Source organism: Elgaria multicarinata, chromosome 2 (assembly GCF_023053635.1).
Source record: "Elgaria multicarinata webbii isolate HBS135686 ecotype San Diego chromosome 2, rElgMul1.1.pri, whole genome shotgun sequence".
Lineage (NCBI taxonomy): Eukaryota > Metazoa > Chordata > Lepidosauria > Squamata > Anguidae > Elgaria > Elgaria multicarinata.
In genome coordinates this window covers 144,664,585-144,684,186 of record NC_086172.1, presented here as the reverse complement: position 1 = coordinate 144,684,186, position 19,602 = coordinate 144,664,585, and the positions used below count along the sequence as shown (strand labels likewise).

At 47.7% G+C, this 19,602-nt stretch overlaps 1 protein-coding gene across 1 annotated transcript; it reads left to right on the top strand.

Moving 5' to 3' along the window:
• The first annotated feature begins 295 nt into the window (after positions 1-295).
• FOXA1 (forkhead box A1) lies at positions 296-6,947 on the top strand. Its single transcript, XM_063118899.1, has 2 exons — positions 296-432; positions 3,836-6,947. Exons 1-2 carry the CDS (start codon positions 358-360, stop codon positions 5,114-5,116), a joined length of 1,356 nt encoding a protein of 451 aa, XP_062974969.1. The 5' UTR covers positions 296-357; the 3' UTR covers positions 5,117-6,947.
• Positions 6,948-19,602: the final 12,655 nt, after the last annotated feature.

The following is a 19,602-nucleotide window of genomic DNA, read 5'->3' as shown; positions in this document are numbered from 1 at the left end:
TGTTCGCAGGTGCACCGCGGGCTCTGTGGAGGTGCGAGCGCCTTTTGTGTGACGGACAAATGGGGAGAGGAGGAGGAGGCGGAGGAGGCGGAGGGGGTGGGCGCTACTGGTGCCGCCGCTGCTGCTGCTGCTGCGACGACGACGTAAGATCCACATCAGCTCAACTTCCCCGCCGGCACTTCCTCACTTTCTCGAGCGGCTCGCCGCCACACAGCGCTCGCCGCCGCCTTCGGGGGGCTTGATCGAGCCCTCCTCCCCCGAGGGTCGGCGTCCTGCGAGGCTGGGGGGGGCGCCCTTTCCCGCCGCCCGCCGCCCGCCGCCAGAGGGCTGGATGGTTACCCCGGGCACGTTGGCTCCATGATGTTAGGGACTGTGAAAATGGAAGGGCATGAAACGAGCGACTGGAACAGCTACTACGCCGAGACGCAGGAGGTGAGCGCAGCCGAGGACGGGCGGCGAGGGCTGGGCAGGCAAGGCAGGTGGGGAAGCCAGGATCTGGGCGGCGGCCGGGGTGGGGGTGGGGGTCCGGCCCCCAAAGGGGCTCAATCCACTCGGGGGGTCGAGTCGCCGCTTCAAGATCCTGATGGTGTGAACCTGCCCTTTCCAAGATCACAGCTGGCCTCAGAGGCAGGAGGAAAGCAGCCGAATTTCCAGCCGTCCCATGGGGAGATGCGTGTGTACGTGTGTACGTGTTTGGGGTGGGTGGGGGTTCAGTGGCGATCGAGTTGGGATGGGTGAGTGAGAAAAGAGTTATTGACCACCTTCCCTAGGATCACGCTTTAGAGCACTGAAGAGCGCCCCTCGAAGTACTCTCCCTCCCAGCCGCGGGCCTTGGTGCGTGTGTATAAAGGGGGGGATCGCTACCCCCCATTTTGGGGAAAGTTTTCTGTTTTGTCGGGGGCTTTTGCTCTCCGTCCCCTCACCTGTGCTAATATTGTACTCTTGCTGGGCAAAATAATTATTTGTGTGTACTTTGCCACACGCTTCTGGCGCGGTGGGGGTGGGGATTAAAAATGGGGGGAGGGCAGTTCTCCCGGAGACCGGCGGGTGGCGCTGCCGAGAGTAGTATCCAACTGTGTAACCAGGAACCGGGCGCTTTTCATTGTCCATTCATATCCACGTTCCTTATTCTACAATATGCTCCAAAGAACTGAAAGAAACGATCAAAGCCGACCAAACGAACAATAACGGGTGGAGGAGCATGTAAAACCTCATCGGAGGCATGAATGGACCCCCTTACTGAATAGGGAATGAAAGACAGAAACCGCCCCCCCCCCGCGGAAAAAAAAAAGCTTCAACCCCGCGAACGCAGCTTTCTAAAAAGTGAAAAGGAAAGGAACAAGATGATATGAACAAAAATAAAAGTCGCGGGGGGCATTAGAATAGGTATGCAGAAATTATTGCACTTTCAAAGAGCAGCCCTTGCTAAGCGGAGCCTTACCAGAGTGATCGTCCAAACGCGGCCTGTAGACTCCAAGTCAACATATGTGTTTGTGTAGGCGGTCTTCTCATTTAATAAGGAAAGGTCAACAGGGGGCAAAGAAGGGGTTTAGATTAAATGTATGCCTCTTCCCAACCTCATAGGCACTCCAGTAGAAGGGGGGAAATGAAATGCCCTTCGTATGCTAATATGAGAAATCCTTCATTTGCAAACATAATTCATCTGCTGCACCAGATTTTTTTTAAATGCAATGCTTTAATATTATATTGGGGGGGGGAAATTACATGGAAGTGTCTGTGTGCATATAATATATGTGTTCTTTTTTCTTTTCTTTTTTTCTTTTTTAAAGACAGGCGTGGAAAATGAAGTGTGTGTATAGATAGATAGAATTTTCTCCATCAGTTATATGTAGTTCTGATTTCATAGGCCTGGGTTTATTTACAATAATTTGTAAATAACGGGCGAACTGTCTGTCATCCACAATATTTATACCTCTATGTATGCAAAACACTGCTGTGGAGATATCCTATATGAAATCTCGAATACCAGCAAATTGTAAATATTTTAGCTATTAGGAAGCAATTCTGTTGGAGAACCTGGCCTACCGTTGTCGTATGTTTGAGGGGTATTTCCCTTTCATAATCGCCTTTCCAAACCCAACCAGTAACATACATCAATGTTTTAGCGATGAGGTTGTTTAGGAAAGGTTAGACATTTTAAGTCTATCATTCTCCCAGTCTGTTCTATTATTTAGGGCTGCTTGTGGGAAAACCTTCTGAATCTAATTTAGACCGTTGAAAGGTTTAATGGAGTTTCGATTGGCTTTTACTAGTCTGCTAAGCTGGAAGAAAAAGCGAAAGACACACACCGAATGTGATCACAAACTTCAGTTTTACCGCTAGGCTGTTTGTTTTGTTTGGGGACAAAAAGATGGGATTTTTTTCCCTCCTAGAAAACGTCCTGATTTACTAGGCTGCGGCTGTTGGAGGGATTGAGATGTCGAGGAAAGTAACACAGAAAACAGACAGAGAAGAGGGGGAGGGAAAGACGCTGGAAAGTTTGTTTTTCCCACCAGCGCTCGCTGAGGCCTTCAGTAGGCACACGGAGCTCAGTGGCCTCGTGGAAGGCGGGAGGGGGGCAGATCGGGGTGCTGCGGCCTCAGGGAGCTCCCTTGGGGGCCGTTCTTTGCAGCAACTCCTCGTGCGTTTGGGGCAAGGCCTCCGTTTCCCGTGGCGTACAGTGGAGCAGCCGGGCGAAGGAGTTGGGAAGGAGCCGGCCCTTGTGGGTTGGGCCGCGGGCCGATCCCTGCGCCTTGTGGCTCATTCAGCCGCGCTTCGGATTTCCCTTCCTCGGGATCCCCTTCGAGGGAAGGGCCTTTCACGGTCCTCCCCCCAAACGAATTCTCAGTTCTGAGGTCTACAAGGAGGTGTTTTTGTTTTGTCTCTCCTTGGAGTGTGTTACATTTTTAAAATTAAAAGGACACAATATACCATCCGGCCCTCCTCAACCGCGCACGAAAGCCACGAAAAGGGGGGTTTCCCTTGCCCAGTTCTCACTTCGGACGCCGGACGGGTTGTGGGTTGTCTTCTCCGAGCGAGGGCTTGGCGCTGCCCTGATGTGGGGCGAAACTTGAGGCTTGCTGGCTCCTCTCTCCCCACATGTCCTCGAACTGTGAGTTAGTTCGTGGGGGAAATTTGGCACACGCCCCCGTCCCCGTCCCCACCTCCATACGCGAGATCTTCCATTTATAAGAAAAGCTGCCACAAGGCGGGCCTCTTCTAAAACCAAACCAAGCCGGGATTTCTCCCGGAAGATGGAAGCGCGGGCGGCAGAATATTTTTTGTGATGAAGCCCTCTTGACTTGGAAATGACATTCTTTCAACTAAGGGGGCTGTGTGAACGCGTTCAGGATAAGGTGCCGCTAATGGCAACGTTGTCAATACAATCCGGGCACGGGTTTTTTGGGGTGTGTGTGTGTGTTAATTCCCCTCTCTTCCTAACCTCGCTGTTCTTCAGATGCGAGCCATTTCTGGCCACGGGTGCCAGTGTAGATGGTGACACAGTTTCTCCAGCACACGGGGCGCTAAGCAATGCTAACCGAAGTTTCTAGAGTCCTGGAGGTAAATGTGGGCACATGAATTCCCTTTCGACGGGGTCTTGTGCGATATGAGTGGGGTGAAGAACAGCGGGTTTGTCAGGGTCTTTGAGCGCAGTTTGTGGGCGAACGTGGCGATCTTAACCGGTGCTGGTTGGTTGTAAGGCATCCCGCGAAGGGGCTTGGGCACTCGGCCCAGCGGCGCGAAAGGGCGCCCTGCCTTGTGCTTGGGGGGCGGCCGGGCTGCGGGTCAGTAAGCGGGCCTTCTTTCTCCAGTCTCACGTGTCTCCCTCCCGCAGGCCTACTCGACGGTTCCCGTGAGCAACATGAACTCGGGCCTGGGCTCCATGAACTCCATGAACACGTACATGAGCATGAACGCCATGACCACCAGCGGCAACATGACGTCGGGCTCGTTCAACATGTCCTACGCCAACCCGAGCCTGGGCGCCGGCTTGAGTCCCGGGGGCACGGGAGGCGCCATGAACAGCATGTCGGCCATGGGCTCGGCGCTCAGCCCCGGCGGCATGAACGCCATGGGCGGCCCGCAGGCCTCGTTGAACGGCCTGGGCGCCTACGGGGCCATGGGACCGTGCATGAGCCCCATGGGCTACGCGCCGTCCAACCTGGGCCGCGGCGGCCGAGACGCCAAGAGCTTCAAGCGCAGCTACCCGCACGCCAAGCCGCCCTACTCCTACATCTCGCTCATCACCATGGCCATCCAGCAGGCGCCCAGCAAGATGCTGACGCTGAGCGAGATCTACCAGTGGATCATGGACCTCTTCCCCTACTACCGTCAGAACCAGCAGCGCTGGCAGAACTCCATCCGCCACTCGCTCTCCTTCAACGACTGCTTCGTGAAGGTGGCCCGCTCGCCGGACAAGCCGGGCAAGGGCTCCTACTGGACGCTGCACCCAGACTCGGGCAATATGTTCGAGAATGGCTGCTATCTCCGGCGCCAGAAACGCTTTAAATGCGATAAGCAGCCCGGCGGAGGGGGCGGCGGCGGCGGCGGCAAAGGGGGGCAAGGCGGCGGCGGCGGCGGCGTCCACCACGGGAGCGAGAGCAGGAAAGACCAAGGCGGCGCCAGCCCGCCTCTGCACCGAGGCTCAGGAAAGGGAGGCCCGCTGGAGGCCGCCTCGTCCAACGCCGGCAGCCCCCCAGCCCTGGACCACAACGGCAACGGAGGCGAGCTGAAGCCCTCGGTGGCCGCCGCCGCCGCTGCAGCGGCCGCGGCTGTGGCTGCGGCCTCCTCCGGCCCTGCTTTGGCCTCGCTGGGCCACCCGGGCCACCCGCTGGGCCACCATGAGTCGCAACTGCACCTCAAGGGCGACCCGCATTATTCCTTCAACCACCCGTTCTCCATCAACAACCTCATGTCCTCGTCGGAGCAGCAGCACAAGCTGGACTTCAAGGCCTACGAGCAAGCGCTGCAATATTCCTCCTACGGGGCCGGCCTGCCCGGCGGGTTGCCTCTCAGCAGCGCCTCCATGGGCAGCAGGGGAGGCATTGAGCCCTCGGCCCTGGAGCCGTCCTACTACCAAGGTGTGTATTCCAGACCGGTCCTAAACACCTCTTAGCGGGCAGGGACTCACTCGAGAGCCAACCGAGCTGAACCGACCTTCCTTCCGGGTCTTGTTTGTCTTTCTGTGTGTGTCTCTAGATCTCCATCCAAACTGACAGCACATCTCCTCCCGCCCCGCTCCCCGCACACATACACACACGCGCAGCCCGCAGGATCCGTGCGAGAGAGAGAGAGAGAGAGAGAGAGCGCAACAGAAAAGGGGGAAGGGGGGAGCAAAAGAAAGGACTGTTACTTAATTCTTATGTTGGTTGTGTTATTATTATTGTCACCCAAATGCACCCTGTTTCTCCTGTATTGGCCTGAAAAGTCCAGCAAGCAAATCCTATCCAATTACACATACACACACACACACACTGTATATACCCGCCTTTCCTTGCCATGACCACTGTAGACAGACAGACAGACTTCCATCTTGTAAATTATTATGATGATATTCATGATGGGTGGATTCCTCCCACTTTTTCCCTTCTCGCTGTAATCGCGCGAGATTTGGCGGTTTGCGGTGGGACTTGAAACAGAAGAACCCAGGAAGCTGCCTTAAGACTGAACGAGAGAGGCTCTCCGCCGAGGTTACCCGGTGCTAAGGCCTTCTCTCCCTGGCAGCGGCTTCTCGGAGGCGTCAGGGTAGAGCCGTTCGGCTTTTGGCCCTGCTTTCTCCCTTCCTGAGATGGGCTTCGGACCTGGGGCCTTCCGAAGCAGGCCAAGCCTGGGCTAAGAACCAGACGCAGGTGTTTGGGCGAAAGCAAACTAGGCCGCCTTTGAGGGACACACGCAAGGCAGGGTTGGGAAAGAACCAAACACCGCCAGGGGGGCGCTGAAAAGAAAGAGAAGCCCGGCCGTTTGGAGAGATGGAAACGCCGCCTTTCGCCTCTTACTGTTGAAGTCAAGGGCAGAAGCCACCCACCACCCACCCCCAGTGCCAACCCCCCACCCCCATACACAACAAGAGTGGTATGAACGGTTCGCCGTGGCTCCCCCGGGAGGCGCAGGTCACACGCACATGGACAATGGGCCGGATCCTGAACCCTCTCGCTGTGTAAAGTGGCAGAGACGGCAGTAGGAAGTTCAAGATGGGGAACTCCAGCGTCTCCTAAAATAGCCTGGGTCCGGGATCGGGATACGGTGCAAAGTCACACACAGGTCACAGCCATTTAAGGCACGTTGCTCTTCTTCCTCTGGTGGTTATTATCCCCCCCCCCGCCAAGCTGTTACTGAGGGGTTTCCTTCATCAGGACATCTCCTGGCCATGTGGATGACCCGATTATTTATTCCCAGAATCCTTTCCCCGACGTGCGTTCTGGAACTATATGCTATCCTTCATTATTGCAGAATCCCCACCCCACCCCCACAGAATATGTAAACTCGAGGGATTTTTTTCTCTTTCCTCTTCATCAGATCAATCTATTTCCAATCATGATTGCCCCCCACCCCGAAATTCTTGTGGCCGCTTAATTATCGTCGTTGTTAGCCCGTTCATCCAGTGTTAATGCACTTTCCACGGTTTTTACACGATGTTTTAGCCTAGCCAGATGGGGTCTCCCACCTTTTTTTTTTTTTTTTGGTTTTGTTTTGTTGTTATTTTTCCTGTTGGCTTTCACGATGTTCTTAATTTATTTGCACGGTTTATACTTTCTTTCTTTACAGCTTGAAAGTGCTTTAAATGACGGTTTTAAAATGACACACACCATTTTAAAGAAAATAAAAATCTTAATTTTATAATAAATGTGATTGTAATTGAGAAAATGTTTTGTTTTTGTTTTTTTAAATGACAGTATAATCCGTAAAGTATGTTTTTCCCCTCCCTTTCTCTCTTTCGATCATTTGCAATTAAGGACTTTAAATAAATCAAATATTATCAAAGCGATTTTGGGGTTATTTTATTTTTATTTTATATTTTTGTTCCATTATTGGAAGAATGGTTGCTTCCATATGGATTGAAAATGGTCTGGAGTTGAAAGAGAGAAGCAGGGGTAAATAAAATAGATTGTTGGCTCCCCCCCACCCCAGTTGGTGAATTAGAAGAGCATTGAAGCTGCTATGATTAATGGTTGGGATGTCCAAACACTGGCCTTATTAGATGTATATTAAATATTTATTGAACATATTGAATATTTAACAAGCAGTTCAATCCTACAGAAAAATCTATCACAAATTGAAATATTCATTCTTTATGCAAAAGAAAAGAAAAAAAATTAGTGGAATTAACATTCTTTTTTATTTGCATAGGGGGGAATGCTCCATTGGCATTGGTCTTATTTTCTTCCAACAGAGAAATGTTTTGAGTTTGGAAGAAAAGGTAATTTCAGTTTTCACAATGACTGCCACCCACCCACCCCACTTCATACCACAGAGTTCCAATCCACCACCTTTGGGTACAAAATAGCTCCAACATTCAAATCCATGGGAATATTACCATTGACGTTAGTGGAGGAAAATGCCCTGTGTTTGTTTTGTGAGATTTTAAAATGCAGGCTTTGTTGAATGCAAAAACTAGCTTCCCCCCCCCCCTGACTTTGTAGTTCACCAGACTGAAGTTTTCCAGTCTAGAGGGGAATTCTGGGATGGCATTTACATTTTATTTTTCCTTGGAAAACACACAAATGAGGTATGGTTAATTCCGATCCTAACCTTCTCATGTAGTTCACCATGCCAATTCCTGTTGGATTATGGATACCTCTGTAGGAGGGCTACTGCACTGCGTTTGCAGTTCAAAGTCTTCGCAGAAGGTTAGGATTTCTATTGGTAGCGCATTTCTTGGAAACTTTAGTAGTGAGGGAACTTTGTGCAAAGTTAGCGTGCTAGATGGATTTACTGCCACACTAAGCACTCTTCTGGTGTGGTTTGCACCTCCCTTGAAATTAGCTGAGGTCACTCCTTGCAATTTGGAAATCGAAGTCTTTTGGGGGCGCAGGGAGGAAATAATACGTTTTCAAATGTACGCAATATTTGTGTACTAGCTGCTTAGCGTTTGAGTGTTGGCTCTATATTTTAATTGTTTATATAATTCAGATTAGGCTTTTGAGCTATAACACTGGAATATGAATATAAACAATTTAGCAAATAATTATTATTATTATTATTATTATTATTATTATTATTATTATTATTATTATTATGCCATCATTGTGCTTCACAGAGTAGAAGGGGACAGGTCCCTATTTCGAGGTGTTTACAGTCTAAAATTGTTTCAAGTAATGGCTGCAATCCTAGACACGCTTTTGGGAATCCCAATGAATTCAGTAAGTTTACTTCCGGGGAAACATGCACCTACATCGGAAGGATCCTATACATGTTTCCTGGAAAGTAAACTCCTCTGAATTCCGTATTTGCGCCCAGGATTGCAGCCTTAACCTGAAAGTAATTCCCTTAAAAACCAAAGAGGTGAAGATCCGGCAAAATGATGGGTTTAGTAGGATTGTTGTTGTTGTTCCTGTTCCTGTTCGGGGTATGGAAAATGTAGCAATCCTAAATTCACTTTCCAGAGGGGGTAGCCCTATAAAAGACTGATGCAACAAAAACATACTTTTCATCACCTTAAAGACTGAAGCTGCAATCCGATACTGACTTACGTGGAAGTAAGCCCCATTGAGCTCAATGGGACTTGCTTCTGTGAAGACTGGATAGGATTGTGGCCTAGCTTTTCCTGGGCCAGAGAGCCACTGGGACTGATGCAGTTCTAAATCCATTCACAACCCGATTCTAAATCCATTTATTTGGAATAAAATCTTATCGGCTGTAACTGTTCTTCTTCTGCTGTTGCTGCTTGTTGCATGGAGCTCCCTGTAGCCTCCGATCCAGATGGCTTCGTCAGATCTATGCTTGCTTCTCTCAGCGATGTTGCAACCTAAAAAGTCCCCCCCCACCACCTTTTACTGGGCCCCCAATTTAATTTCGTGTTAAGTAAGCCTGGCTAGGATTCACATGTTGCTTAGAAGTAAACCTCACTCATCTGGGGCTTTCTAGTTTAGGCAAAGGTCTTTAGGTGTGTGTGTGTGTATGTGTGTGTGTGTGTGTGTGTGTGTGTGTGTATTAAAAGGGCCTCAAGACCACCCAATGCCCCTGCTTACACCGCGCTCCGAATTCATCCCATTAAGCAGTGGTAAGCGGGCCCTGAACTCAACTAGACTTGCTTCCAGGCCTAGGATCGGGATACCTGAACAGGTGGCCACAAGGAGAGGAGAAGGCTGCGCCTTCCTCGCCTTCCCCTTTTCTTTGCCTGCTTATCTCAGATTAGCATCAAGAATACAAAAAACAGCCATCACAACAATCCGATAGCAAAACACACGTCGTCTCTCTGTCCCAATCCTCTACTTGGAGCACATGGTTTTGAACTGCGTGCAGATCGTGTGTGAGAGCGAGAGCGAGCACGTATTCAACTTGAGTCGATGGTCAGCCCCTCTCTGCCCAACTCCGCTTGAGAAAAAGGCCCGCATCGCCTGGCTAATTAGCGCATAGTTACTCCCCACCTGCGTGATCAGTCGAGGGAACAGACGGCAAGCGATCCGCTCCAACTCGACTAAAAGCACAATCCTTTGTATATTTAGACATGGGGTGTGTGTGTGTCCAATAGCTCCCAGCATCCAACAAGGCTGACTGGGGGAAGCTGGCAGCTGTGGGACTTTCTTCCCCTGTCTAAACATATATAGATTGCACCCTAAATGTATGGGACTGGCACTCAAGCAAAGATGCCTTTAGGGACTGGAATTAAATTTTAGCGAGGAAGGTTCATTCTCTGTCAATACTCAGATCCCAAAGCCCTCCGTCCAGTGGAGAGAAGGGAAGTGGGTATTCGTCTTTATTATTATTATTATTATTATTATTATTATTATTATTATTATTATTATTATTATTATTATTGCAACTCAGAGAGAGAGGGGCCTCATTTGATGCTCCCAGTCCAACTCCCGAGTAATCACGGAGAGGGTCGAATTGCACATGTATTGATTTGGATCACTGGAACTTCATTCTTTCCTTCAAATATATATTCGGATGGGCCAACACTGTTAAAGAGGGGGATTCCAAAAATTTGGGGGTGGGTGGGGAATCGGGGACGTAAGTCAGTTTTAAGGCCTGACAGCTGTGCTCCACGCAGGTGATTGGCAACTTCTATGGCTCTGAGCAAGTATTCCATAGGATCAGGCTCACATCCAGCATTTTCGGTTCCACTGGGATTCATAGCTGAATCCAAATCCTGATATGTGGTGGAAGTAGCCATAGTGGTGGCTTGGGGTCCAACTGAACTTTTTAAGGTATAGGCCTCTGAGTCAGAATGAACGAGATATCAACGTGAGTTACATTTTAAAGAAAATAAATAAATGTAACGAGCAGTGCTGCTCTCTCCACCCCACCCACCCCAATTTCCCATAGGATTGTCCTTATCAGCCTCACGAGATGTGGGGAGATGGAAACGGTGCAGAGTTTAACCATGCCCCTTCCGGGTCCAGGCCGGATCAAGCTGTGCAGTGTGCACAGCCCCTGTGAAAAGGACGTTGCAGTGATCAGCAGGTCACTGGAATGTTGTTAAGGATTTATTGTTTTGAAAACGCCTGGAGGGTTGGATCCAGACTCAAGTTGTGCTTAGAGTAGATCTTATGAAACCAATGTGGTAAGTAAGTCAAGACTCACTGTAATCCCATCTATTTCAATGGGTCTGTTCTAAACATGCGATCCTAAACGTGTCTACTCGGGAGTTAGCCCTACTGAGTTCAATGGGGCAAACTCCCAAGGAAATGTACCCAGGGCTGCAATCTAAGTCTGGATCCAACCATCGTTTCTAGTAGCAATATCTAGGAGAGCTTCGAAGCGACCAGCCCGGACAAAGTAAGTGAATTCCAGGCAGGATAGTTACTAGATTCTGGTCATCCCATGTTCTTCCCCAGGAGACAGGTTCCCTCATTTATTATTTTCCACCATGGGGTTTTCTTTTCACACAAAATAAAGCGATGATCTTAAAGATCGCTATCCGCGTACAAGCTATCTCCGTGGAATGCAGGCAGCGTCACTGAATTGGAAAATATACCCGACGCCTGTGTAATAAAGTATATTCACCAGATCTGTGTGGCTTCATTTCCCCGCTATAGAGCTAAGGATAATAATAAGCACACATACTTCTCTTGGGTCGGTTCACGCGCAGCACTTCTGAAAAATCAATCTATATACGACCTTTATTCTTAATCAAAGGGTCTGGAGAGTAAGTATATGCATGTGCTATAAACGCTATAGCCAAAAGCTCCTGCACATGCAATGGTTTTTATTTTATTTTATTTTATTTTATTTTATTTAAAAACGTTTAAATAAAAACGGTTGATTTTCAGAGGAGCGATCTTCCTCTGTCATTTAAGGAAATGTATACCCATAAAAATACGTTTAAGGTCGTTTTTGTAAGGGTGGTAAATATATTACCCAACTCTTTTTTAAAAATGTCTTCGAGGCAAAGAGAGTGGAGTGAAGGGACTGCATTAGTCCTGGCCATGGAGTGCGTGTGTGGCGGGGGTGGGAGTGAGTGTGGGGGCAGGGTGTGTGTGGAATCGTGTTCATTCATTACACGTTAGTAAAAAAAAAATACTTTCGCTACTCCCACCACTACCGCGTTTGTTTGGATGTCAATTTCAAGCCAGCAGAAGGCAAGCAAAGCTGTTTATTGTCTGGCCAAACTCTCAGCTGTCACCATCTCTTGTTTCTGATGGTTTTTTGATCTTGAACATTCCGACCGAGGGATCTTCAGCGGCCGAAGAAAAAGAAAAGGCGTCCTGGAAGGGGCATTTCTTTGGCAGTCTCAATTCATAACATGCATAAAGGGGTGTTTACTTTCTCCAGCGAATTCATTCATCCTTCACGAGGCCAATTCATTTTCCAGGCCATGCTTGTGATCTGTTTCAGCGTCCCGTAGGATACCAAGGACGTAGGTAAATTCCGGTGTCAGGGGGAAAGCACTGACTTTATTCCTGTGGATCCAGGAAATGTCTTTCCTTTTCAAATGCAATTAGCTTCCTTAATAAGCCACGTGTTAGACAGCTAAAACTGTTGCCATCATTCAGGTTCATTTAACTCCATTAAACTCAAGCAGGGAGCAATTCAGCATATTACTGAAGCCTTTAAGAGAGCTAACTGGATTTTGGCTGGTGTAAAAGACCCAAACAGGCAGACGAGGGGAGGGGTGGCTACTACATTCCACAAACAACCGGAAAAGGGGGGTATTTTCGATGCCATCCTTTCCCCCCCCCATCCACACATACGTAATTAATTACTCCAAAATACCAAAACAAAGTATGTGGATTGGAAAATGTTTTATATAGTGTTCTGCAGATCGTCGCTGTCGTCATCATCTCACTAGATCTACCAGGAGGCCAAATTTTACAGTTTCTTCAATAATTTGCTGATTTGAGTGGTTGATACAGAAAGCCAATTACAGGACTCTACACTTTTTAGTTTTAAAATGAAGAAAACATTATCCTTCCTCGGAGGAGAAAGAGACTGCCCCCATGTAATAATAGAATTACTTCTGAATGCCCAGTATTGTCACACATCTTCAGTTTATTGATTTAAAGAAAACACAACGTGTTGGTGGGTTCAAGCTGCATTTGTTCGTCAAAGGAACCTAGTGCCAATAAAATCAGAGTTGCCAATGGCTTTCAGTAAGAATACACAAAAATCCCTATTTATTCATTTATTTTGCAATTCTTACATAATATCATTTGGTGGCATTTGGCTGTCATTTGAAACCCAATTTATTTAAAGAAGCAGCTTCAGAAAATAGCGTGTGTATTTGGAGGGGAGGGATACAACATACTGGTACAACATACGGTGCGATTTTGATTCATTCAGGTCATACTCCAAAGCCACGATCCTAAGCCCCCCACTTGGAAGTAACCAACACTGACAACTGACCTCTCTCAAAATACGTGTAAGATTCAGGTGACAGGATATAGTGGTATATGGGCACAGAAAATAAATCAGAATGAGAAAACATAAAATGATACCTTTTAAAAGTCATGTTTGGAAAGGGGTTTGAACCTCAAGTTCCCTTGATATTTCTCACTAAATTACCGGATTTTCAATATCTGGTTTTAGATCTCAATTGCCGTGACTTCCACCCCCACCCTTCCCAGTCCCTTTAAAGGTAGGACAACCGGTTCTCAAACACGATGGGGTGGATGGTTAAGGCTGATTGATACTGGATGCAGTCCACCTCCTACTGAGGTCAGTGGGAAACCTTTCACTGATTTGCATTGCTTCTAATGAGCGTGTTCTGAATCTAAATGGTACAGCCTTTACATTGAACAAAATTTATACGGATATTTGCAGTCAAAACAAAATCAGGTGCCAAAACTAGCACCGATTGTTATTAATACGGTTATAAATTTATTTTCATCCCAAACGCAAAATGTAGAAAGTACACAATGTGACAAACTCATCAATATTGAAGAGGGCTATGTAAAACCAATGTAAAGGCCATCTTCGATTACAATGCAGCTCGACTCCAACTACATACATGAATGTAGGATCTCAACCTTACAGCATTTGAACTCAGAAGTCAGATCCACTGAATTCTGGCCTAGCCTGCCTTCCAGGTAAGTATGTCGAGGGCTGCACCTTCAGACTCACAGATTGGGAATGCAGGGTCCCAATGCAACTTAGTTCTAAATAACCGTGTTTAGGATGGGAGCGTAAAATGGAAAGCAGCTTTCTCATTTACGCCATGGGAGAGCTACTGGCTGCAATTCTATCCACACTTGCTGAGGAGCAATCGCCATGGTGCTCCGGGGGACCTACTTTCAAGTAAACAAGTTTAGGATCGGATTGTACAGGGAGGGGGGGGCGTTAAAGTCCCGGTGCCCCGATTTCTCATCAAACGCAGAAGAAATGGCTCTTCGGGGCTCCAAAGGAGCCTGGATCCTCTCGTCTGTCGAGAGGCGAGAAGCGTCCATTCCAGAGGGCCCGTCGTGGAAAGCCAGGTGGAGCAGGAAGGGTGACGAAATGGAAAGCTGCCTTTGTTCCCTCTGTGTTCTTTTCCACTAATTATTCTGCACCTTCTGACAAAGTAACAGTTAAGGGCAGATTAGTCGAAATCACCTTCTCAATTCCCAGTAGAGTGCTACTTTCGGGCCCAAGGCTGTGTTTTTCCTCTGCCCCAGAGAGAGAGAGAGAGAGAGAGAGAGAGAGAAAACGCCTTCCCGAGATTTCACAGCTTTGAACTTTGAACAGCCCACAGTCCCCGAACTCCCCTTTGTTGTAAGTTTCAGTTTAGTGATAAACCCCAGGTGGAGAATCTCCCCCCCCCCTTCCTGGTTCCTTCCGCTGTTCTGATTGCCTCGACAGCCAGGTGCACAACTGGATGGCAGGGCTCGGGCCATCCCCCCCCCTTCCGCCCCGTCCCTAAACCTAACTGCCAGCCCCATTCGTTTCACTTGTGGAACTTCGGGCCAAGGGGCGGCGCGCCTGTGTTTTGTCCCAGCTTTCCAGGGAAGCCGATTCCGCTGAAACAAAGGGGGAGCGCACTTCGAAGTGAAACGTGTTGAAGATCGGGTGCCCGATGGGCCCTTCCCAGAAGAAAGTCCCACTGGCTTCAATGGGGCTTACTCCTCAGTAAGCAGGGCCGTAGCAACCCACCCCGAGACTGTTGAGGGACTCAAATCCACTCTTGTGGAATATTTGCCCTTTGCCATTCATAGTACTGTAGAATGTCTCTACGGGCGAAAAATATGCAGAGTGACTTTATACACAGCTGTCCTCTTTCTCTCCATGTTTCTTGATAGGTCACGGTTCATAACTAGGGTTAGGATTGCAGTCTAAAGGAACGCCAAGCAGCTCAAATCCAAGTACTTCAGCTTAACAGGTTGGAGGATGGAGGGAGCTCTTGGACTATAATCCTGAACACATTTCCTTGAAACAAATTCCATTTAAATCAATAGACTTTCAGTGCAATCCTTTGCATGTCTACTCAGTAGTACGGCCCACTGAGTTCAGTGGGGGCTTATTCGGAGGTAAGTATATATATGATGGCAGCCTTAGTTCTATTCCTCCAATCTTGGTTTAAATCTAGTTGATATCAGTGGAGCTCATTTCCCAGTTTTAGGATGAGAGTGGTAACTAATGTTCGTCCATTTCTTATATCTCAATCCTAAACAAACTGACTTGGATGCAAGTCCCATTTGGTTTAGTAGAATTTACTCCAAGTCAGTTACTCTTAGGATCAGCCTTAATGGAAACACTTTGGTCACTTCCATTATCCTTGATAAATTCCTCTGTTGGGGAAAAAAAACACCTGTGGAAATATTTGATTTTCAAATAAAATGCAATAATTTCCCCTTGGAAAAATTAAAGGGTGTTAACCTTATTTATTTATTTATATTCAAATGGGAAGATAGTTTGCAAATAAACTAACCAACTACCTTTATGTTTGGATTTTCCCTCTGCACTGTTTTGTAATATTGACCTTAAAACCGGCCAAACCCCAACTTTGAAATATATTAGAATTCTGGAGGTCTGTTACTTGTTTTTTTCCTTTGTAAAACGCCCAGAGAGCTTCGGCTATTGGGCGGTATAGAAATGCAATAAATAAATAAAATTTTAAATACAACATTTTGTCATACTATTTTAGAAACAGAGACTGAACTATGATAGATTGCAGTAACTGGTTGCTTCTCAGAATAAATACACAAAACACGAAATTGGGAACAATGCATTTACTTGGTTCCATACCCCACTGATTTATTTCCAAAGTATATTAAGACTGCAAACTTACCCTCATTTACCTGAGAGTAACAGTCATTGAAATTAAGGGAACTTAATGGCTGAATTGGTATTTATAAGCTTGCACTGTAAAGCTGCAATCCTGTATGCTTTAAGGTGGAGTCCTGCATTGAGCAGGGGGTTGGACTCGATGGCCTTATAGGCCCCTTCCAACTGTACTATTCTATGATTCTATGTATCTACCTGTGAGTAAAGCTGCTATTCTATATGTACCTGGGAAATCAGTGGGACTTACGTTTATAGGGTTGCGCTGTAAGGGTGATGGTGTTTAAAGCTTTTTTTCCCTTTTCCTTTTTTCTTTTTTTTTACTGCAAAACAAATAGATTGTACTGCAACCATAGGATACTTTGAGATTGTCTTCTTTTCCCACTGGAAGGAGAGGGTGGGGAGTGAAAAGAAAACAATGGCTAGAAAATATATTCCCACTGTCACATCGAATGCTTTGCAACTTTTTTGCGTTTCTACTGGAAACCGAGAAGAAGACAAATGTTGTAACAGCTGGAGACCAAAGGGAATGCATTGAGAGTAGGGTGTATGGGAGAAAACTAACATCGCACACAGAAAACTAAGGCTGCAATCTGATGCACACTTACTTGCGAGTAAGGGCTAAATATGATAAAAGTTTGGGATCCCGAGCAAGGAGAACACAGTGCAGCAGCAAGCGGGTATCCTCCCTCCTCCCCACTTTCCAAACCAAACAACAGGCTTGCAACTTTGTCCAGCCCCATTCACGGCAGTTTTAAAGGGATACTAGGATTTTTAACTGCTCGGCATCCCGCTTGTAAACATTACTTGGCACTGGCAAGAAAGCCCCACTGACTTATTTTCAAATGAATGGGTTAGCGGTGGGGGATGGGGGGGGGAAGGGATGCCAGGGGAAAAATTCCATCCATTCATTGACTTCTGTTAGGGACTTGGCCGTATGTGTCCAAGCGTAAGCATGAAGGACTGTTGCTGTGGAGAGAAGTCCACGCGGACTGCATCGCTTGCAACTCTTCTGCGGCACGTGAAGACACGGGTGTTCAGGAAGCATCTCCAGCTGGAAATCAAAACGCGGGTTTTCTGACAACCATCTCTTCATTTGAGTCGGTTACGGCCATGCATTTGCACTAAGAATCCTCAAGCTATTACGGAGCCTAAACACGCCCTAAGAATGGCGATCGAGCCATTCTGGTGTCCTGAGGGGCCCAGCCAGTGGGAAGCTGGTGCCTCCGATTTCGCTGGGGGCATGAATTCAGTCTGGGTTTTAGTCAGAACCAGCCATAACTCTGAAGGAGCTATCCAAGGTGCTGAACACGTTTGGGTTATAGGGGTCAGCACTTTCGATAGCTCCTTTAGAATTCTGGCTGGTTTTGACTAAAACCCAGAATCAATTCACAGCCCTACCGAAATCGGAGCCACTAACCTCCATTAGACCCAACCTTAACTCATTTCAAGCAGAGAGCGGCAAAAGAACGCGGGACAGCAAAACCAGAACGTTGCAATGCAGTCCGCTTTCTATTGCATCAGTAAGATGCCATTGATTGCATTGCAGCTGGACGGCATCCACAGAGGGCCAAATAATGTCAATAGACCCATCAACCCTAGCTGACTTGTGCCATATGTATAACTTAAACAAATCGAGTAAATTTGCATTCATTTCTGTTCTTTTGTCTATTTCTTCTAGCTATGGAGGTCTTGCAGCTCTCAGAGACAGTTTATGCGACCAGTAGAATCGAGTGGGAAAGCATTGGGGGCGGGGGCGGTGCATGCATGCCAGTTTCTATGTGCAGGAAGTTGGGCGGGGAAGGGGGGCAGAAGAGAGGGATGCTGCTTCTAGGAAAACAGACGAGCATGTTTGCCTCCGCAGCCTGAAGTGGTGCAAACTAGGAAATCTTGGGCCACTTGATTCCTCTGAATGCATAAAAAGATTCTGGGAGGAGACTCAGCACAATGGGCAGCTATGCAGCGGATTAATCCTCGCATCTCTAAACGGGGGGCTAGTACGGAATGCCTTGCGTCAAAATGCATTTCAGCCGCCAGCCCAAATAGAAGGCACTGTCAATTACGCAGAGGGAGGCAAAGGAAAAGGCGCCCGGAGCCAGTGTGTTCCCGGCTTCCCTCAAGCTGTTCCAAGCAGCAGCATCTAGAAAACAGGCGCTCTCTAAGTCTTCACTTTTAACACCGTGCCTCGTTAACCAGGTCAGAAATATAATACAAGCTTACAAATTAGCGAGCACACTCGAGGCCCCTTTTAAAAAGCCACAAGGACGGCTTTTGGGGAACAAAATGCCCTTGAATTCTTTGCCTAAAGCCCGCTCGGCTTGTCACCGCTCAAGATCATTCTCTGGCAAGTCATTCAAAACCTTTGGGCACGATCCAGCCCAAGGTAAACACACTAAAGAGGGAGCCGAGGAGATGTGGAAGCCTGCCGCTGGAATAATTGGGAACACGAAGAAATTTGGCCGAACTGTGCCGGAAACACGTCCCAGTGAAATCAACGGGGCGGACTTCCAGCTAGGAAGGGTATGCGAACCGCCTTGCCTGGTTTACACAATTTACCATTCAACTTTCGTTTCTGTACTGATACAGGTGATTTGGGGTGCAGTCCTGTGCATGTTTAGACAGTCCTACAGCTCCCAGCATCCCCCAGCCAGGCAGTGGAGTTGTAGGACTTATTTCTGTCTAAGCATGCATAGGATTGCACTCTTAAAGCGTAATCCTATGCATATTTAGATAGAAAAAAGTCCAGGAATGCTGGGAGGGATAGGACTTTTCTGTATAAATATGCATAGGATTGCAGTCTTAAAGCATAATCCTATGCATGTATAGACAAGAAAAAGTCCAGGAATGGTGGCACCCCTCTCGCGAAACATGTATGGGATTGCACCCTTAGTGACTGTGTTGCTATATATTCGAGACTCATGAACCGAGATCAGCAACACGACTTTGTGAGTGTCCCCGGGTGGTTGTCCGCACAAATGTCTCCCAAAAATTCCAACTCTCATATGCAGCCACATCTCCCGCAGCTTTACTTGGAAGTAAGTCCCACTGAGTTCAATGGAGCTTACTCCCAAGAAAGGGTGCCTAGAACGGCGGGCTTTGCGATTAAGTGAAAGGAACTCCGCCGTCACCCCTCTCAAAACCCCGGTTAAGGCGAAGTATTTGAATGTCAACAAATCCACACATTCCAGCCTAAACACATCATGTGCTGCGGCTCCTGCTGAAGCAAAAGGGGAGAGACAGAGTGTGTGTTCAGAGCATACAGGAGGGGGGCGGACTTAACCCTGTGCACCCTGGGCTGCAACTAGGTCATTTTAGACCTTCGGCTTCATGGTCTTATGCAAGAGCCCTTTAGATGGTCTTGGGTATTGCTTCTGTTGCGAAGCAGACAACACATCTCTAATTCCCCCAGCCCCGACGGCCATTCATTGCTTTGCAGCTGCTTCTACATTCCTTATATGTTAGAATGCTTGCCAACGCTGATTTTGTTTATTTATTTTTTAAAAAGTACTTCAAGGATGTGGAATTCTGCATTTTAAGTTCAAGAATGAAACGGAGTTTGCTTCTGTTGCCCTGGCGCTCATCACACACACCCCGCCCCCGCTCTCTGGGTGGTCATTGTGGGAGGGGACTTCGGCCCTGGACCTTGGTCCTGCCGAAGCTGCAACATTGCATGCACCTAGCCCCCAAAACTCTTGAAGAGCCGTCTGTAGCAAGATTCTGCACCAGGAAAAGCAAGGTTATGAA

Bases quoted from the DNA above. Each gene is read 5' to 3' on its own strand.
- FOXA1 (XM_063118899.1), top strand. From the start codon at position 358: ATGATGTTAGGGACTGTGAAAATGGAAGGGCATGAAACGAGCGACTGG. The intron at 433-3,835 runs GTGAGCGCAGCC...TCCCTCCCGCAG, and splicing joins ACTACGCCGAGACGCAGGAG to GCCTACTCGACGGTTCCCGT.